Below are 19,588 nucleotides of genomic sequence, written 5' to 3' on the forward strand. Positions count from 1 at the left end.
CGACTACATGGAATACGAATTCGATACCTGTCACTTCAAGAAGCAGTCCCCTCGTCTCCCTTCATACTTCCACGACGCAATTAGATGTTGGCCGCGCTCCAAGACGTAATGTGTGATACATCTCCCTCAATATCACCCTGCTCCCGTATTTCGCATTACTACTTTATGACTGTGTGATTGGAGCTTCACTTAAATGACTCTGCAAACGTGAGTACTCCAAACTCTGTGTGACCAGCATGTCTTTGATATTAAGAGGATACATTTCAATGCACTTCAGAACCTCATTTCGACCAATTTCGACCCACAGATTCCACTATCACAGTTACACATACACTGAGTGGTTAAGACAGGAAGAGTCATTTTTGCCAGCATATTCGGAAATTGCAGACACACCTTTTTCAGTGTCAAAGGCCTACTTGGATCTCGGAGGTTCGGCGCAACCACATGCCGGCCAGCCACAAGCGCCACCGTTCTTCTCAGTGTTAGCGCACTTCACAGTGTCCTGCCAGAGTGGATGGGAACAGCCGATGAGCTTTCCAGTTATCTGATGATCTGCTAGATGATACTCACGGACATGATGTTTCTGCGGATGTGTGTAGTCAAGGACTGAAGACTCTCACTGCTTCATGGGTTCTTTTAAAGCACCTAAGTGCGCGTAGAGTAAGGTCGTAAAATATACAACCTCGACAATCCCACGAGACAAGACAAAACACGGAAGATTTCATTGGTTGTCTGCCGGACAAATCAGCAACAGTCTGTAAGTCACTGCTGGCAGCGAGATGATCAAGGCGGGCTTCTCCTGATGTGCGAGAGCATTCATGCCTATTCTGAAACCGACTAACGAGTATCCGGCGAATGGGGGAAATGCACTTAGTCCTCTTCATCACAGCATGCGGCAAGCAATGATGTGCGCCAACTCGATCCTAGTGATGACTTTAGTAAGTGAGTGACAAGGGAATGTCTGCGGGCCGACTTCCTTGGGTGAAGTCAAGGGGGTTTCTGTGAAGTCGTCTTGTACAAGTAACTTCCCGTCTCAACCGATTTCCCTTATGGTAGTGAGGCAGTCATGGTGCCTACCACTGGCAGGCCATCGCGCCACGGAAAGACGACCTTCAAGCTGGAGCATGAACACTGTTCAGCTATGTACATGCTGCAAGGGGACATGTGAGGTATGGAGCATGTATGCGATGTGTCATGAATAAGTTGCTGAGAGAATGTAGTAATGACTCGGAAGGCAACATTCCGACATTGTATGTGTCATGGTGACGCTCCGATGATGTCCTTCAGACGACGGCCAATTGAATTCAGGGCATCGAATGCCCAATAGAACGGCAGAGATTACAGTGCCACATTTGCAGAAGTATCGATGGGAAGTGCGTACACCTCAGGCACTTGACCCTAGACGTATGTACTTACGAGAAGCCTCACAGCACAGATAGCCTTCAATCTTCTACGGCAATTACCTCTTCTACTAAATCACTCACATATCTGTAAGTAGTGTAATTCCTTGAGCTGTACTCACCTCAGAAAGCAGAATCTTCCACTTCGGATAACTAGGACACCGCGAAGTGCGCCAATATTGAAAGAAAACAATGGCACCTATGTTTGGCCTGCGTGCGACTGCGCTGAGCTTCCGAGGAGCAAGTGATGGTGCGGCATAGAATTAGTGAGTTTCGTCAAAATCACAAAGTGTTTGGCTCATTGAATTCAAAGAACCGTCTCTGCAGCGTGTCACTTGTACCAACCCGAGGCTGATTACTTCCTGCATATAAGTTGATAGTAGCAGTCGGTAGTGACGGAATGAATTGAAATGAGACACATACCCATACGTATTGGATAAAGACGGTACTCGTGGCTCACACAGCAGAGTTGTCGTAGTGAGTCCCGTCTTGACATATATGTATATATATATATTAACACACTAGGCATCAACAGAGGGGTAAAGGCGTTCTTGTCGGCATCGTGCTGTGATCTTCAAATCTATGCAGAGGGTGCCAACGTTACCTGCAAGATTTTGCTGTAGCGATGTAGTTAGTAAATCAGTGATATAACTACTACCGGATCACTATCGGAATAGGCTCACGCGGCCAATGATGGCGCGATGCATCCTTAGGTATAACTTTACTTTGCTACCCTTACATCTAGTATACGTCAACATCCTTTCCTACTGGTCTCAACAATACCTGCATCCCTGTGCTTCGCAATGTCCAACGCTCTCTCCCATTTCTTCCACGGCTCTTGTCCCGGAACGAACCGTACATGAGCAGCGCGGTACAGCATCTCCTCCAGCCAAGCAAGCGTCAGCGATATGGCTACAAATGCCAAGTTCATCAGCGCCGTGCGTTGCGAGTTCGCATCTACGTCCAACGAGTGGACGGAGGGAATGGTGTATCCATAGACACGCCGTAGCTCCTGGGGGATCCTTCGGGTTCGCAATGCTTGAGCAGGAGCCATATACCTGGGAGCAGTTTGGGGCATGGAATGATCGGCAGTAAAGACAGTACAAAAGAGGTCCGGCGAAGAAGTTACAAAGAGATGCTCCGTGTAGTGGCCGACCAAGAGCGTATGAGCGGCAGAAGGCGCCAGCAGAAGAGTAGTGAAAAACTGAGATGAGCGGTACCAGACGACCAGCTGCGGACGCTCTTCACACACCGAAGACGCTACCACAGTTGGCTCGAATGTATACGGCTGTATGGTCGGATTGGCCGAAATGAGAGTAACGCTGACCGAGATTTCGCTGACTCGGCGGCGAAGGTAATTTTCTACACGCCGTCTCGCATATTGCTCGAGCACACTTTCCTGTTGCCACCCCACACCACCACTTGAGGGTGTAGTGGAAGCATCTGTCGGCACAGACACATCTCCCCACCCGAGGTTCGATGGTTTGGGATCAGGTCTTACGTACATATCGAGTCTCTTTCGGTAGTGGAGGATCCAGGCGTGGTACAGAATACGGATGTAAGTCACTAGCAGTACAAGGGGATGGCGCAAGAGATTTACGAGGAGGTCCAAACTGGTCAAAGGTGCAGATTTTGTAGTGCGGAGGAGTGCTGTTATCTTCAGGGAACCCGGTTCTGTGCGCGTTAGGACATCAGGCTCAAGCAGGTGGAGCCGGATAACGACGTGAGGAAGACATTGAGAAATGCTGGCAGAAGACGCATTCTCGGGAAATGCAGCTGGGGGAGGAACTGACGGTGCGGTGACGGAGGCGCAATAGAATCCACTGCGGTCGTTGAATGGGGACACATGAAAATCTCTTGGGAATGTCCACTGGTGATGGAACCTATTGTATGCTGCGGTTGAATGCCGATGGCGAGTCGATGTAAACAAGAACGCACCCTAGCGCAGGCTGTGGATCCTCTCCTTCGCCGGTCTCGAGGACATGGATATGTCGTTCTCCGAACGTGTTGTGAATCTAAATTTCGACATTCATGCAATTGAACATGCTGCTTGATCACATCACACACCTCCAGAACTACGAGCCACAGGGCTGGCTCGGCGCGATAGCAAAAGTACACCGTCAAAGGATTGATTCCCTCAAAGCCCAGATAGCTTGGCATAGTCATCATCCACGCGTCAGACAGCAGATTTCCATCATAGCCGTTGGACGACAAGACATCCTGCAGCCTTGCCTTGATACTCTGGGCGCGCGTCCGGTCCGACGAGGTAGATAAATATGCGGCCGCGCGCAAGCCAGTCAGTCGCCAGAAAATGCTGCCATAGCCGAATAGTCTCCCGAAGAATAGGTCAAGCGAGCGGGACTCTAGTGCATTCACGGACAAGAGAAGAAAGAGTGTTGGATACGAGAACGCGTGCGTGGACGGCCTAGGGCGCAGTCGCCGATGTGTGACCTGCTGTTCGAGGATGTATCCTTGTCCAAGAAATTTTCTGCGAGATCTCCAGAGTGCAGCGAACCCCACGAGACTGCTGACGAGGAATATGAGCACTACAATCATCTGCGAAGCACCTTCACGGAGCACGTATGAGCAAGATGGCAAGCGCTAAGCAAAGGAAGCACTCTACAGCTATAAGTAGCGGGCGAAGCCAGGACCCCGGCATATCGCCTTAGCGCTCAGGTCCTAATGCGAACACAATTGAGGGCCACAAGTTGTCCCTCTTGGATCATGGTGCGGACAGATATCCCCGGCCAAAACTTGACGGACGTCGGATCCCTCAGCCTGTGGACACAAGTGGCTTTATCGACCAGCACATCGATCGCTGTGCGGACAGGGCTGGTCTCAGTTGAGCATCGCATCTCGTCACGGCATTTGCCTCTGTCAGTTACCTTTGAGTACAATGGCTCTCCTTTTGAACGGTTGACGCTGTGACTCGGAGGCACATCCCAAATGGGGAGCTAAATATGCCAACTTATATCAACGCCGCATCCTATTTCTCATGCTCAAGATTGAAATTGGTGAATCTTTACGGTACAGAGCTCACCGTGATTGCCCGCAAGATGCTCAGATAACTGGCAATTAAGCACATAATCAGGGACTGTGGGATCTCCCGAGCAAAGTGTTCCATATGGCAGGTTTTCTTGAGATTTGATGCCTCTTCCTGGGGAGAACTCCAACATTCAAAGACTAGAGAGTGTAAGTTTTATTTCATCATGGAGTAATGTAGAGGTAGCATCGAACGGGATGGAAACAAACGAGAGTTCGGAGGCGCAAGAACACTCATTGCTCGGTAGACCAAGGCTCTTCCCTGGACCCTCAGTAATGCGACACTAAATCTTGCAGGCACGATCAATGTCAGGTGCACCTTATATGGAATCGAGTCCCGAAAAATCCATTTATAGAATCTAGTACCATATATAGATGGAATTCCCAACTGAAGACATGAGTCTACACACCGGATTCTACGACGGCGAAACCAAAGCAACTCTCTCCTCGCAAAATGCGCACTTGTATCGTGCCTAGAGCCCACATGAGCCCATGAAGGCCTTTCCCTCATGTCACTACAACCGCGCACGACGAACAGACAAGCACTCAGCAGCACCTCCCAAAGTCACCCACATGAACCCATCCCACTTAAGTAGCGTATACGATTGCGGCAGACAGTGATCGGCCCGCTCAATTCTGCGATGTCAAATCATGCCTTCATTGGCGCATTGAATACAGTACCTCTGTGTACTATGGTCGTGTGGTGAGCTTTCGCTTCTTCTTACCTTCGCGCACCTACTACGCTGTCCAATCATTCATCATCTACACTACCCCCGCTGGCGCAACCCTTCATGACGGTCCTACACAAACTCTTACCCTATGAAGACATTTCATTCCAGCCCCAAGACGAGCGTTTAACGCAAGAAGATGTCCGCTTAGAAAACCTTCACGAGAAACGAGAAAACAAAAGAATGGCGATCAAAGGTGCAAATGTCTATAGACCTAGAATACCAAGGTAAACAGGTCAGCAATCGTGACGTACATTCAGTCTCATCCGACGTACCGCGAGATCTCACATCGAAGTTTCGCAGTATGCGAATGGTCTTTCTCCTTTTTCTGGAGGTGTAGCTATATCGACGACATCGCTCTGGACGGTCCCTGTGATCAATAGTCTGTAAATGCATAGGCTGCGGTAATCGGAATCTGGGTCTAATGTACGGTATGCCTCGATTTTCTTCCTCCTTGCATCTCGACACTGAACGTCCTCATCCTCTTCGGTTTCACGAGAACATAGGCCAGCGGTCGAGTTAGCCACACAACCTGCCCTTCAAGTAATGCTGGTTCGTCAGGATATAAAACCATCCCTACAATTTCTCCTCTTGCACCATTAAGGTCTGTCTCTGATGCGTGTCCGAGATAAATTTCCAAAGCCGGATGCTAACAGACAGTAACGAGGGGACAAGTTGTTAGACTACACTTCATCACTTATAACGTGAACTTAAATTTATGCATAGATAGACCATCCTATCGCGAAATGACTTATGCATCACGCAATCCACTACCCTCTGCGCAAAGATTTTGCCGCAGCATGCGGCGTATTTGAGTTTGCAAAGGGTTCTAGATACAGCGTTATGTGCATATTTTGGATCTAAGCTCTGGGAGTATATGCCGGGGTCCTATTCCGACATGTCTTTCGTCTCCGATCTTCGATGGAGACCTTGATTTTCTCAACGCTCTTGTGCATATCGGCCAAGGAGTACTGCAGAAATTGTGGTTTCCAGGCATTGATCTACCGCGCAGCAAGTGCAGCGCTATATGCATAATGTCGAGTGCCAAACTGTTGTAGGCGTGAATAATTGCGAACCAAAAGAAAGACAACGCGTGCGACTGAACATCTTGTTGAACAGGAAAGACAGACATTCCCTGTCTTTTGATCTCAGAGAGTTTGTTAGGGCTATCGCCAAGGTGCACGTTTGGCTCTATCTTCCTGCATAACGATGCTTACGCACTTGTCAAAACATCTTCCATGGCTCTCGAGGCATGGCATCATCTATCGCGCACTTGACGCTGGACCATTCAGCCATTGCCCATAGCCAATGACTTTGAATGACTGTGTCACAGTGAGCGCTAAAAAACCGAGTGCGCTTCCTCTTGCAGATGCTGCAAAGGTAGAGATTTCGCGAACTCTGCATAACGACTCGTTCCATGCTCCTCCCACCGGGAGTCCCTCTCCTCCGACTTGAACGACACTGCTTGCTGAAAGGGGATCTCGGAACAGACCCACATTCGAGCACAGGGCTTCCATTGCGCTTGGGGCCAATATAGGCGACCATTTTGCTAACATTGAGCTGGCACTGAGGTTTTTAGAAACTCAAACAAGATCAGGCTTACCTTGTGCGGTCATCGTCACAGTTGACACCTCCTCCATGTATAACAACGCTTTCATGTATGTTACTGACCAGCCGACATTTGCCAGCTGTCCATGGGGCATGTGTGCCTCTCTTCGCACATACATCCCACCGTTGGCCTTGACTTATATTGAAGCTAAGATGACGCCCTTCGAGCTACTCGCTGGGCGGGCCAAGGAAATCGAAATCTGTTGGTCAGTCACCGTCAGCGGACTACCTGAACTGTGTTTGCCACTTCACGCGGGTTTTATTGACGTTTCAACCCGTAGTTTGTGTCTTCGTGTGATAATATAAGACTTTCAAATGCTTCGCTTCGGTAGGAAGGTGATTGTCAAGGCAAGGCATTCAACGTGTCGGATCCTGTTGAATGTGGTCTCCAGAGTCGATCTGGTTTCAGTGACCCGGTCAGTTTCATTCTACCATTCGCGAACCGGAAACAAATGAAAGTCTCAATAGTGCCCTGCAAGTCAATTACATATGGGCAACTGAATGGGATTCAGATGCTATGTGTGTATCACAGCGAGACTGACCGGCTGCCAGGTGGTGATAATGCGACGTGACTGATCACGAGAGTGTGACCGATCGCGCTTCGATCTGCGCTCGTGGATAAATATCGGAGGGCCGAGGTATATTCTCCGAGTTTTTCAGCTCTGAAGCTTACACTACTCGCCTGCAGATGAACAACGACTTCCTATCCGCTGCCACGCTCGATGCATTGCTCGTTGACTCCCGTAAGGCTTCCCGCACGGTCCGATATTGATGTCACGCGCAGAGAAACTACACACTATTCTTAGGCGACAGCGAGTTCTTGTGGACCTCGTGGAGGACTTTCACCTCATATCTGGCGTCCCATGACCTCCAGCCTTGCGAGGCATATAAGTCTCTGCATCCATAGCAGAAGTGTTGACCGAGAATGGCTGTCCTCGACCTCCTTGCCACGCTTGTCGTCTTCCTGGGACTGGCACAACTGGGTAAGACCCAGCCTGGTCCGTACCCAGGCCAGATCAAGAACCTGGTAACATTCGGAGACTCCTACTCAGACGTCGTGAGTAAATAGCGTGCAGCGTCAGTACTATTAAGCTGATCCAATTTTTTTCGTCGCTTGGTAGTATGTCCCAGGTGATAATGCTACAGCATGGCCAGTCTACGCGGCGATGTACGGCGACTTCACGTTGTACCCTTTTGCGCGATCAGGGGCAACGTGCTCCAACTATTTAACATACAAGCCGTATCCCTCGGTATTTGAGAGCCAGCTACCATTGTATTTCACAGAGAAGTATAATGGATCGCTGGAGCTCAATCCCAATGACACAATTTACACCCTCTGGATTGGAACAAATGACGTTGGAGTAAACGCGTTGTTAACAGGGAGTCAGACGCCGGGTGTAACACTCGTGAACACCATCACTTGCGCGGTTGATTGGGTCCGAGTGCTGTACACGAGTGGAGCAAGGAACTTCATCGTCCAAAACGTGCGTTTCACATATCTAGATATGTTCATACTTTTGTTTCTGATTGCCCCGCAGATGCTGCCGTTGCAAGACACTATCCTCTACTCGGCGAACTCGTATTACAATCGATATTGGACGGCACAAAGAAACTCAACTGAATGGAATGTCTTCATGACTGAGCTCACGAACACCGGTAACGATCTGTCACGATTGATGCTACAAGCACTTGCACCCACTATGGAGGGCGCTCACCTTGGTATTTATATCACCTGATCATGCGTACTGCAGACTAATCGGCTGACTTTAGGCGTGTTCGACTCATACGGGCTTATTTCGGATGTGAGAGCGAACCCGCAGAACTACTTGAATGGTACCGCACCTCTGAACGTGACCGGCTGCATCAACTCCTGCATTTACGAGCTCAACGAGAGTACCAGTGCTACTGGAGATTGCACGATAGCTGAAGGAACTGCGAGAGACAGCTTCTTGTGGTATGTGCCTAGTGATATGCTGTTACTTTATCAGTTGCTAATCACGAAATTTAAATCAGGTATGATGAGCTCCACCCCTCGGAGCAGACGGACAGAGTTATAGCTAGAGAAATTTCCGCGGCGATCGTACGAAACTCGTCCAGCTGGATAACTTGGCTCAGTTGATCCTTGACGAAGTACTGACTCAATACATTTAAGAGGATCACGCAGGACATGTTTTCCCCTCTGTTGCCATCTTCATCGGATGCTTGTATACAGTGATCACGAATCAATAGATTTGCCCGATAATTTCTCAGAGACAAGAGCAAAATGTTTCCCCGAGGCGAGCCATGAGGCAACTTGTACTGTGTCCTCGAACAAAGAATCCGGCTCAATGCGCTAATCATGAAATATAACCGTACGGCACCTGGTTCATGCGACCTAATAGCCAAGATCACGCGCCATCCTTCGAGGCCCCGGTGGTCAGTAGAATTGAATGAGAATATCCGGATGGTGAGAAATGGTCTGAGGATGGCCGCTTTCTCCGCTCTTCTATTAAAGAGCAACGTACAACAATGATCAAGCAGAGCAAACGTTGAGATGACTTACCCTGGTCTGCTTATAACGCTCGCCACCGCCCTCGCCTTGGTGCCGCCCAACAGAGCAGAGGGGCCGTATCCTGGCCAGATTAAAAATCTGGTTACTTTTGGGGATTCCTACACAGATGTCGTAAGTTTCCAGTAAGGGCGGATACGTGCTCTCTGTTCGGGCTAATGTCAGTGGTACAGGTGAACACTGGTGACAATGGAACATCGTGGCCCACCTATGCAGCCATGTACGGCGACTTTGCACTCTACCCTTACGCGAAAGCGGGCGCAACGTGTTCGAATTATCTCACGCCAAGGCTATACCCTTCTGTGTTTGAAAGTCAGCTTCCTCTGTACTTTACCGAGAAGCTCAACGGATCGCTGGAATTGGATCCCACCGATACGATCTATACTCTGTGGATTGGGACCAACGATGTCGGTGTGGGCGAGCTCATCACAGGACAGCAGAACCCGGGCGTAACGCTTGTAGACACGATCGGTTGCGCAGTGGAGTGGGTCAATGTGCTGTACCTCAGTGGTGCGAGGAACTTCCTGTTCCAAAACGCAAGTTATGATACGTCATTGAGGCGCACACAAGCTGACCAGCGATGTGATTTAACAGATGTTGCCCCTGCAAGATACCATCCTATACTCGACGTATTCATATCCCAATCGCTACTGGACGGAGCAGCGGAATACGACTGAGTGGAATGTCTTCATGACCGAGATGACGAACACGGGAAACGCGCTTTCCCATGCGATTCTTCAATCTCTAGCACCGACCTTGGAGGGAGCACACCTCGGTGAATAACTTGCATTCACCGAAGTGCGACGTATCTGACAACGTTGATTAGGCTACTTCGACTCGTACGGGCTGATCTCAAACATACGCACCTTCCCACAAGACTATCTCAATGGTACGGTACCTTACAACCTCACCGGGTGCATCAACTCGTGAATCTACCAGCTCAACGAGAGTACGTCAGCAACCGGAGATTGTACTGTGGCGGAGGGATCAGCGAGAGACAGCTACTTATGGTGAGTAGTGAGTAAGCTCAGTCACGGTGCTTGTGTTTACCGCGCCGTAGGTATGACGAGTTGCACCCGTCAGAGCAAACCGATAGAGTAATCGCCAGGGAAATCGCAGCAGCGATCGTGAGGAACTCTACGCAATGGACGACCTGGTTCAGTTGAGCAGATACTATATCGGTTGGTTGGCGCTTAGCCATGGCCAGTGATCCATAGCCTGAGGGATTACCATTTGTCCTATACTGTAGACAGTGATGGGAACTGCGAATTCTGTGGGCGAGTAAAATCTACTCGTGTTGGTTATCATAAAACATTCATGCGGAAGAAAATTTGCTCTGGGCCATACTGAGCCACACAGCCGAGTCCAAATATCGAAGTTGAACAACTTCAAGAATATGCTGGCGAATTCTGACGCGTCCGACCACGCGTTGTCACATTTATACGGATGAGCGTCACGCTCTGGTTCCTCTGCCAGACTATGAAGGCTGCAGGTCTCTCAACGCCAGATGAACGATGCTTCTTGCCAGACTACCAGAGCTTGGAATATTCAGGGCTTTGCGTGCTCGACCCAACAATGTCAAGACTACAGCAATAGATACAGACGCCGCCTGACAAAGTTCTGTCACCGGCTCAGGCGTTCTCTGGCACGCTCTCCAGATCTTTCTCTAAATAGAACTTCGGAAGTTCAAATCTGAGAGCCATCCTCAATCGGCGTCACTCGTTGCGTCGAGATGAAGCCTTTGTCTGGTACTTTCACTATTGTTAATCTCAAGTATGAGAATCGCGCAGTTTTGCCCAGCGATGAACGCGAAGCGGGACTTGCCTGCGTTGTCCCCTTGGACATGGTGTCTATTAACGATGAAGCAATGGTACGATACATAAAGCGATGTGAACGTGCAGAACTCATCCGTTACTTGTTTCCTTCACCATACAGTGGACGCTAACACCAATTCTCGGCGATCGATATAGCATCAAGAATGTTCGATACAATCACTTTTGTGCAACCAGAAAGCCCTCTCAGCCGGGAGCACCGATAGTAGGCGTAGAAAAGCCGCTATCATGGTGGATTATCGAAGAGCAGAATGTTGCAATATACGGGCCAAATACATATATGTCCGTTGAGGACATCCTTGTGCTAATAGGTTGATACTGAGATTTACGTCATCTGAATAGTATCAAGGACCATGTGAGACGGGATCTATGCTGGTGTCCCGAAGACGAGGAGGATGGTTCACTGGTGAGTAAATCAAGTCAGCATTTGGCATCCAGGCCTTACGAGTATGGAAGATCCGCATCACTCCGTATGCTCTTCAAGAGCAGAAAATGTGGAGGGTGATTCGTCCCCATCGTACCATATAATTATTGCTGAGCCTTTGCTGTATCACCAGATCGAACCATGCGTTGCTTCGCATCCAGCACTGCTTGTTTCCCAATCCACGGCACGATCTGAATCTGCGCCGCTAGTTGCTCATCGTAGCAAACCTGATGTAAATGGGCTATTGAAAGATCTTGACCAAATCGGTCAAGTCACAATAAGTCATACAGATAATGAACTTGCGCCTGAAGTGGCTTGGGGCTCAAATTCCAAGAGCAGCAGGACGTCTGGGAATCTGGCGATGGTCTACCCTGTGCAAAATGACCAAGCCTTAGATCTCCAAACTCATGCTAGCAAGGAAGCGGACACGAGTAGAAGAGCGATCTCACTGTCCAATGAGCAGCTTGCGAAGCTTATAGAGATGTCTGACGAAGACAAGAAAACCTACATTGATCTCCTCGATGAGGTGAGATCAACCCCGTTTTATTACCCATACACCTGAACTCTTTGGAAGGTGCTTAAAACAACCACGGAAGAAGAAACGAGCCTCAAGATCTTCCGCGTGCTAAGAGGACTCTGTGCCATGACAGGATCGCTTCCTCGATCCTTTTATATCCCTTCTGCTATGCTCCAGAAGCAAGAACCTCAGTCTAAAGATTTTGGAGGATTCGCTGATGTATGGTTAGGGCGTTACATGAATCAAAATGTTGCCCTCAAGATAGTTCGAATTCATCCCAATGAGCGCGAGAATGTCTGGAAGGCATGTCGTTACATATTTCAAAGCACGCTTATGTCTGATTGGGCTTTAGGCTTTCGCCAAAGAAGCCGTCTGCTGGCGGCATGTATCACATCCCAATGTCGTGCCATTTCTGGGTGTGGAGGACTCTGATATCCAGTTCTGCATGGTTTCCACATGGATGCCAAATGGGAACTTGGTGTCCTATCTGAAAACCAATCCACTCGCGGGTCGGCTTGAACTGGTAAGTTCTTACTTCCTTATTCGAGACTCTCCTGCAATCTGAGCCTCTGAGGTCTATCATCGCAGATTACAGACATCATAAAAGGCCTCCGGCACTTGCATTCTCTGCATGTTGTTCATGGCGATTTGAAAGGGGTTCGAGACTTCTTTATTATCATCAGCCCAATTCACTAAACGCGATATCGCAGGCTAATGTTTTAATCGACGGCCAGGGGCGCGCCTGTCTCTCCGACTTCGGCCTGACGGCAGTCGCTAGTGACGCAGGAGCCACCGTCGGAGCAACGGCAACTGCGTCCGCTGCAGGGACATCCGTTCGATGGACGGCACCGGAATTGCTCAATCCGGAATATTACAACCTATCCCATGCACGCGCAACATACGAAACTGACGTCTATGCACTGGCAATGGTCATGTACGAGGTCAGCCATAGTTCTTGTCATTACAAGAGATATGCATAATGATGCTTGTAGATTTTCTCGGGGCAATTGCCGTTCTACGAACAACGGAACGACGGTGCTGTCATACGATGCATTATATATGATGAGCGTCCCTCGCGGCCTTCACAAGCTTCCTCCCTTGGACTCTCCGATTCCGTTTGGAGACTAATGCAAGAGTGCTGGCGCTCACAGCCCGATATTCGCCCACCATTACCGATTCTTCTCAAGCGGCTGAGTTGGTGAACAGGGCTATGTAGTGAGTGGCCTCGAGCAAGTGTTTTGCTTGACTACAGGGCTGTGATGTATGGCGCTATTGCTGTTGGAGTTCGACGGTCGGAACTGGGACGCGGGTCGATCAGACATGGGGATAATCGCATGAGGGCTGCGACCCCTCTACTGGCTACTATATATACATGCGTGCGCTATGGCCCGCGGGCCATAGCATGCTCAATCCCATGTCCGTTATGGCACGAACCAAACCAACTACAACAATCGCTGCTCGAGGTGTATGACTTCCTCAATGCGTAATACGATGTATTTTCCAGCTCGGGCTTCAAAGGATCCTTGCTGAACGATATCTAAGAAACTCTTTCAACATGTACAACAGATTCATTAATACCCTTGTGCTATTTACATTCTCATGCTTTAGCGCACGTTAGTTTCCCCAGTTCCGCCGTGCCGAAGCGCGACGAGACTAGGTACTTATCCCGAGGGCCACGTAAAGGCCTGCGCCAGGATCGACTGTCTCCAAAATCGACCCGTACCTCGGGACTCCTCAACCCAGACCCCTGCTCCGCGATTACTTTTGCAAATCGCTGTGCTTGTTCTTGTATTTTGTCCTCGACCTTCGTTCAAAGCAATCATTTATCTTGTCCACCACGCCAGTCAGATCTGCGCGGATGCCATCGCATCAATTCAAAAGAAGTACAATTCAGACAAAAGACTTACTTGATCGTGCATACAATGCATCAAACCTGCTGCGTTGGAATTATCCATATATCTGGCCAATTCATCTTTGTTTGTCTTTAAAATGTCTTTGCTTTACGTCACACTCTGGCTTCACGCTGATCATACTGTTTGTCTTCTGCATTGTCTCACATTCTTGCGTTGTTTAGTGTTGCTCTTGGAATTTTTGGTGCTTTGTCTTGATACTTACGCCCACATGGGCTAAGCGCCACGCCAATGTTCAGCAGAGGTGCGCCAGAATGACAAAGAGTATCACTCACGTTGCCCATGGCTCGCCAGGGATGGCACCCAGAACGGATGCCATCCCCACCCACCCATCCACATGCTCGCACCGTTCAATCCAATCGACTTACTCGTCGTCGGAGGTGTCGTGTATAAGCTGCGAACAAATGAGGCTCCCGGGGTATTCTAAAACCGTCACTACCGTGGACGACACGATAGAAAAAGACATTCGCTGGTCAATGAACGCCTTACAACAGCGGCGGCAGACTCACTAGGAGGACGAGCACCAGCATCTGATGCCGCTGGTAGATCAGTGCACAACGACCAAGATCAAAACGTTAGCGAAAGAGGGAGAAGTAGCCCGACGAACCTGGTGAGGAGAAGAGAAGGGATACGTGTGGTGTGGTAGAGGAAGAGGGGTTTTATAGCCTGAGGTGTGGCGCAGGAGTGGCACTGAGGCTGCTGTTTCCGACCCAGCCTCAATGCAAGCCACATCTAGACCGCTCCATGAGGCATCTAACATTCAACCCGACCAGGATGAATGTGGGCTGGTCCAAATCATAATGCAGGTTCGGAGTCGGAGCAACACAGTAGCCCGCATAGCCGGCCTTATATCCGATAGTGATAAGTGAGGAGTGAATATAGTCGCTCGCATTTCAAACATAGCTGAAAATCACACTAAGGTGTGTTAATTTGTTCCGAGCGAGATACTATGCGGTATGAAGAGAGATGTGGGTAGCTAGCTGGTGGCTGGTTGGTGGCTAGCACTGCCAGTGACTGGTAAAGGCAAAAGCAACGAGTTCGAATCACGTGCTCTCGACGCGTTTGTGACTGAACGCGTCTACCGGTCACGACTGCAAAACAATCCTTGTTCTTCGCCGTATCGGGCATTCCTACTAGTACAGGTCTACTCACATACACTTCACACCGAGATCATTCCCATCGTCTACCATGTCAATTGTGACTATTAGGGTGAGATGCATTTGCTTGTGAGGTTACCCCGCCCACTAACTTTTACCAGAATGTTGAATTTCTCAACAACCCAGCGCGGTTCCTAGATCCATATCACTTTCGCGTGACATTCGAGTGTATAGCTCCTCTTCCAGAAGGTCAGTTTTATTTGTGCTAATGATGGTCCTTACAATGATCATCTTTTGTCCATGACGACCTGTATTCACCACTCTTTCTCATCCGCGCAGATCTGGAATGGCGCCTGATATACGTATCTTCTCCTGGAAATGAGGAATTGGATCAAGAACTAGATGACTGTTTAGTTGGTCCCGTACCAGCGGGTGTTAACGCGTTCGACTTTGAAGGTTCAGCGCCAAGTCCATCAAAAATCCCCCCAGAAGACGTCTTGGGAGTCGCCGCGCTTATCCTCACAGGCTCTTACAAGGAGCAGGAATTCGTCAGAGTGGGTTATTATCAGAACACTGAGTATGACAACGAGGAAATGAAGGAGGCCCTGCCCGATCCTATTCGTTTTGATCGGTTGGTGAGAGACATCAACTCAAAGCCCAGGGTAACCAGGTTTCAGATCAAATGGTACGTTTTATGAACAGTACACAATTGTCACTACAGATGTTCGATATGGATCTCTCTAGGGATATATCACCGCCACAGCCAGGGCACACCGTGTCAGTAGGGGCAGCGACTTCTGCTGCGGTCCCTTCGGCAAACGATCTTGATGCAGAAGATCCAGAACCCGGACAAAATGGTCCTTCCTCATGACATCTGGCCATCTGGTATGCGCACTGAGCGCAAAACCTGTATTGATGTTCCTGTACGATGTTTACGTTCGTCTGCATCCGATCCTGCTAAATCCCATCCCTCCACGATCCAAATGACTCTCACGTAATATGTGTGACCGCAATAAACATTTTAGCATGATGTACTTGTTTTCGTCACGTAAAGCTGTTGAAGTGTGTTGCCAGGAAGGTGCGTAAGGTCCCACACGACCCACGAACCCAGTGTCTCTCTTCTGCAGGGCTGAATTTTGTTGCAGTCGAGTGCCTCCTCTCCCAACCCAGCCATAGTCAATGATGCTGCTTTGCGTAAAGTATGCCCGGTCAGGTCGGAACCCGATTACGAATGTGGAAAGCCTTGTTATGGCTGTCCTCTCGCGCGCGCCACGAAGATGGCATATTGCTTGTCACTCAATGCCGCTAGTGTATTGTCCTGCGCTTCCACAAAGTTCTCATGGTTCTGGCGTGGCTGATACGCGGATATCAGCGTGCATTGTTGTCCCAGAAGCAGAAGCTCCGACGTTTATATGCGCGAGCAGTGCACAGACAGGGAAGCTCTCTTGCCTTCCTCCCTCCCACAAACCGCGTTTCGAGTGCACGATTTTCTTACTTGTTGCAACTTTTGTCTCATATTCTCGCAATGTCTTACGCCGAGCAGGTGCTCCTGCAATCGCTCTCTAACTTATCGCTTCGGCCATCTGCCTCGTGCACACCGTGCACCGTTGACTTGCGCCAGCTCCCGCAGGTGGTCCTCGGACGGATACTCGTGCACCTGTCCAACAAAGACATCTTTTCGCTCGCTGCGACGTGCAGAAATCTGCATCAGTGGTCATGCTGGGCATATCGCACCATCCACTTCGAGCTGGGCGAGGGCGCAGTGAACAAACTGGTTCAAGCCGTGACTTCTCTGGAGAAGCTTGCCAAGGTGCTTCAACAACGACCCCAATACCAAGGCTATGTGATCACCCTCTCTCTTTATGATTCGGAACGCGACCTCACCTCTCCGGGAGCCGCCCCTCCAGGACACTATTCGAACCTCGTCGCAGTCATGGATGCCTATCTTGGTCAGGTTGTCTGCTACGCCCAAAATCTCTTGCACTTCTTCTTCGACGCTTCTACCGTTGGCGCAAACTTTGCTCTCCCAAGAACGATAGAAGCACTAGCTCACGCTTGTCAGCTCGAAGTTGTCGCACTCGTAAATGCCACAGCATCGCCTGTCGATTTGGCCAACGCATGCCTAGCAGAATCCAAAAATCTCAGACAAGTCTCCGTGCACAGCCAGGTGGACATCCGCTGGGCTGAGATGTTCTTGCGAAACCAGAGCAAGATACGCAGATTGCAGCTGACACAAGGCGAGCGTCCTGATACGTGGCTAGAAACACTTGCTGAGTCCTCCATGGTATGGAGTGCTCTAGAAGACCTCTCGATCATGTGTAGAGGGGACGACGTCCTAAACTTCTTCAACGTGATCACACACTGTGTGGTATGTATAAGGTTTCTTTTGGCTGTTTACTTAAGAATAAACTGATCCGGACCTTGATAGACAGCGCGAGCATGGACTGGTCTCACCTCGTTGTCTCTGGCAGCCGATTTTCCATTTGAGCAGCTAGCGATGCTTGCGCAAGTTCCACTACGACGGCTCAGGCTGGTCGTTAATGTGCGGGGTACTTATCTTCCGGACTTTGGCCCTGGAATGATTGGAGGTGTTTTGGCGTACTTACCAAGCCTAGAAGAAATCATACTCGATCACTATAAGATGACTGAGTATGTGCCCGTGCTGGGACCTGAGCTTTTGGTATGTCACTACATACTACCAAAGTACACGCAACGATAGTTTACCACTGTCATGCTTTAGGGAGCATGGTGCGATTGTATCCGAAACGCATCACATATCCGCAAACTTGTGATTCCAACCTATTTTGCCATTGACCCAGAGTCACCATTGGACGATGAAGAGGATGAGGGGTGGTCTCTAAACGGAGAGGATGGCGAGTCAGAGGCTTCTGACGAAGAAAATGTGGGTATGAGCGAATATACAGAGGAAACCCAGGACAGAACTCGGGCAGGTAGGTTTTGTCGCAGGATCTGCTGTCACTCTCGCTCTGGCATTTGCTGATACCTCATCTATCAGTCTTAAGGTGCTTACCTGTCCTGTCAGAATCGATGGCCGGCATCTACGAGCACATCGTGATGTTCGCTGAAGAATTCTTCGACGACCATTTACGCAGCTTGAACTTACAAGAGCTCCGGCTCCTACATGATAACCCAAACACCTGTAACAGAGAATCCATTGGATTTGAACAGGCAACAGATATCTTCACGACGCGCGAGGGTATCGAACGATTAGGATTCCTGTCCAGGAGAATTGGCGGAAAGTACGACATGTTCTGGGAGCATGCAAGGAAGGATACAATATGAGGAGTGGATTATCAATACCCTGGTAGTCACCAATTTATATCGCTAGTAATATACGTACAACTAACCCAAGACTGACTTGTAACGATGGGAGCCGTGTTTCAGTTATGCATACTAGAACTGTCGTGAATTGGCGATGGTATGCTTCGAAGCCTTGAAGTCTTGATACATTCAACTTTAATCTAGATGTGAACGAGAAAGTCAAAGGTACAAGGAGTCGGCCTGAGATCTAGTACATGAAATCAATGCAGGAATTTGAAGCCACCTGATTAGTATAGAACTCACGATTGCCTGACGACTTGCATCGATGCTATCGTGGCGACATTAACTGTTTCCAGTCTTGGAGGCGATGGTGAGATATTGCCCGACGCTTTCAGTGGCTGAGCCAACTGCTCTAGAACGTCTTCCATCTGCAGATAATCTCGACTCAGCTTCTCTAACTCCTCTCTCATCCGCTTGTTTTCCTCTCGCAGCTCTGGCTCTAATGCAGCTCGCCTCCGAACTTCGTCGTTCGTCCTCCTGTCTCTTGCCGTCAGCAGCTCACAGAGCCCCTTCCATTTCCCGACTTCTGTCTCCAACCTCTGGACCCTCTCCTCGTATGTCCCTCTGAGCATCCCTATCCCATCTCGGATCTGGCCCTCGAGTAACGTCACTCTCTCCTGGAGCTCGTTGTTCTCGTTGGTGACCGCACTGGCATGGGCGGAAGCCTTGCTATAGAGATCCCTGAACAAGTCGCGGTCTTTCTCTGCATCTGCCTTCCGGCGTTGTAGTTCCTCATTTACAAGCTGTGTCTGCTCCAGAGTATTTTGCACTTCTGGGGATGGACTGATACTTGATACAGTCGTTGACATGATGGATTATCCGGATAGATGGCTCTATCACAACACTGTTCGCCGAATGGCCTAAATCATTTGGAGTGAGAGGCAGTCGTAGACCAGTGAGATGTCAATGAACCTAATGGGAATCTCACATATACTAGAGTGATGTACAGGCAATGTCACTGTGGGTCTCGGAGGCCGGGCGCTAAGGATTCGGAACAGAGTGGAAACTGGCGCTTGCATGCGCTAGTTGTGAATGGTATCATTCCAAATGATGTACAGCGCAGACCGTACATGCTCCTGGTGTGCTACCATCCTATTTACTGCCTATGCACATGGATTGTTGTCTCAAGTACTATACACC

At 49.4% G+C, this 19,588-nt stretch overlaps 6 protein-coding genes across 6 annotated transcripts; 4 read left to right on the forward strand and 2 right to left on the reverse strand.

Annotated features, from left to right (window-relative positions):
• Positions 1 to 2,151: 2,151 nt before the first annotated feature.
• On the reverse strand, positions 2,152 to 3,956 carry FIBRA_08156 (uncharacterized protein; the record flags this gene model as incomplete). The annotated part of the gene is made up of 3 exons (XM_012329811.1): positions 2,152 to 3,283; positions 3,339 to 3,415; positions 3,468 to 3,956. The coding sequence occupies 3 exons, from the start codon at positions 3,954 to 3,956 to the stop codon at positions 2,152 to 2,154; spliced, it is 1,698 nt and encodes a 565-aa protein (XP_012185201.1).
• Positions 3,957 to 7,703: 3,747 nt separating this feature from the next.
• Positions 7,704 to 10,256, forward strand: FIBRA_08157 (uncharacterized protein; the record flags this gene model as incomplete). Its single annotated transcript, XM_012329812.1, has 8 exons — positions 7,704 to 7,835; positions 7,900 to 8,262; positions 8,317 to 8,497; positions 8,549 to 8,732; positions 8,792 to 8,858; positions 9,500 to 9,814; positions 9,921 to 10,101; positions 10,153 to 10,256. The coding sequence occupies 8 exons, from the start codon at positions 7,704 to 7,706 to the stop codon at positions 10,254 to 10,256; spliced, it is 1,527 nt and encodes a 508-aa protein (XP_012185202.1).
• An 802-nt stretch (positions 10,257 to 11,058) lies between these two features.
• On the forward strand, positions 11,059 to 13,301 carry FIBRA_08158 (uncharacterized protein; the record flags this gene model as incomplete). Its single annotated transcript, XM_012329813.1, has 10 exons — positions 11,059 to 11,196; positions 11,262 to 11,440; positions 11,501 to 11,564; positions 11,615 to 11,659; positions 11,716 to 12,108; positions 12,157 to 12,393; positions 12,452 to 12,622; positions 12,688 to 12,756; positions 12,810 to 13,040; positions 13,092 to 13,301. 10 exons carry the CDS (start codon positions 11,059 to 11,061, stop codon positions 13,299 to 13,301), a joined length of 1,737 nt encoding a protein of 578 aa, XP_012185203.1.
• Positions 13,302 to 15,197: 1,896 nt separating this feature from the next.
• On the forward strand, positions 15,198 to 15,977 carry FIBRA_08159 (uncharacterized protein; the record flags this gene model as incomplete). The annotated part of the gene is made up of 4 exons (XM_012329814.1): positions 15,198 to 15,218; positions 15,268 to 15,355; positions 15,446 to 15,791; positions 15,851 to 15,977. The coding sequence occupies 4 exons, from the start codon at positions 15,198 to 15,200 to the stop codon at positions 15,975 to 15,977; spliced, it is 582 nt and encodes a 193-aa protein (XP_012185204.1).
• A 654-nt stretch (positions 15,978 to 16,631) lies between these two features.
• Positions 16,632 to 18,409, forward strand: FIBRA_08160 (uncharacterized protein; the record flags this gene model as incomplete). The annotated part of the gene is made up of 4 exons (XM_012329815.1): positions 16,632 to 17,474; positions 17,535 to 17,786; positions 17,847 to 18,057; positions 18,123 to 18,409. 4 exons carry the CDS (start codon positions 16,632 to 16,634, stop codon positions 18,407 to 18,409), a joined length of 1,593 nt encoding a protein of 530 aa, XP_012185205.1.
• Positions 18,410 to 18,607: 198 nt separating this feature from the next.
• Positions 18,608 to 19,257, reverse strand: FIBRA_08161 (uncharacterized protein; the record flags this gene model as incomplete). The annotated part of the gene is made up of 2 exons (XM_012329816.1): positions 18,608 to 18,635; positions 18,692 to 19,257. 2 exons carry the CDS (start codon positions 19,255 to 19,257, stop codon positions 18,608 to 18,610), a joined length of 594 nt encoding a protein of 197 aa, XP_012185206.1.
• Between the last annotated feature and the right edge of the window lie 331 nt (positions 19,258 to 19,588).

The sequence above is a fragment of the Fibroporia radiculosa genome, assembly GCF_000313525.1.
Source record: "Fibroporia radiculosa TFFH 294 genomic supercontigs, scaffold40438, whole genome shotgun sequence".
Taxonomy (NCBI): domain Eukaryota; kingdom Fungi; phylum Basidiomycota; class Agaricomycetes; order Polyporales; family Fibroporiaceae; genus Fibroporia; species Fibroporia radiculosa.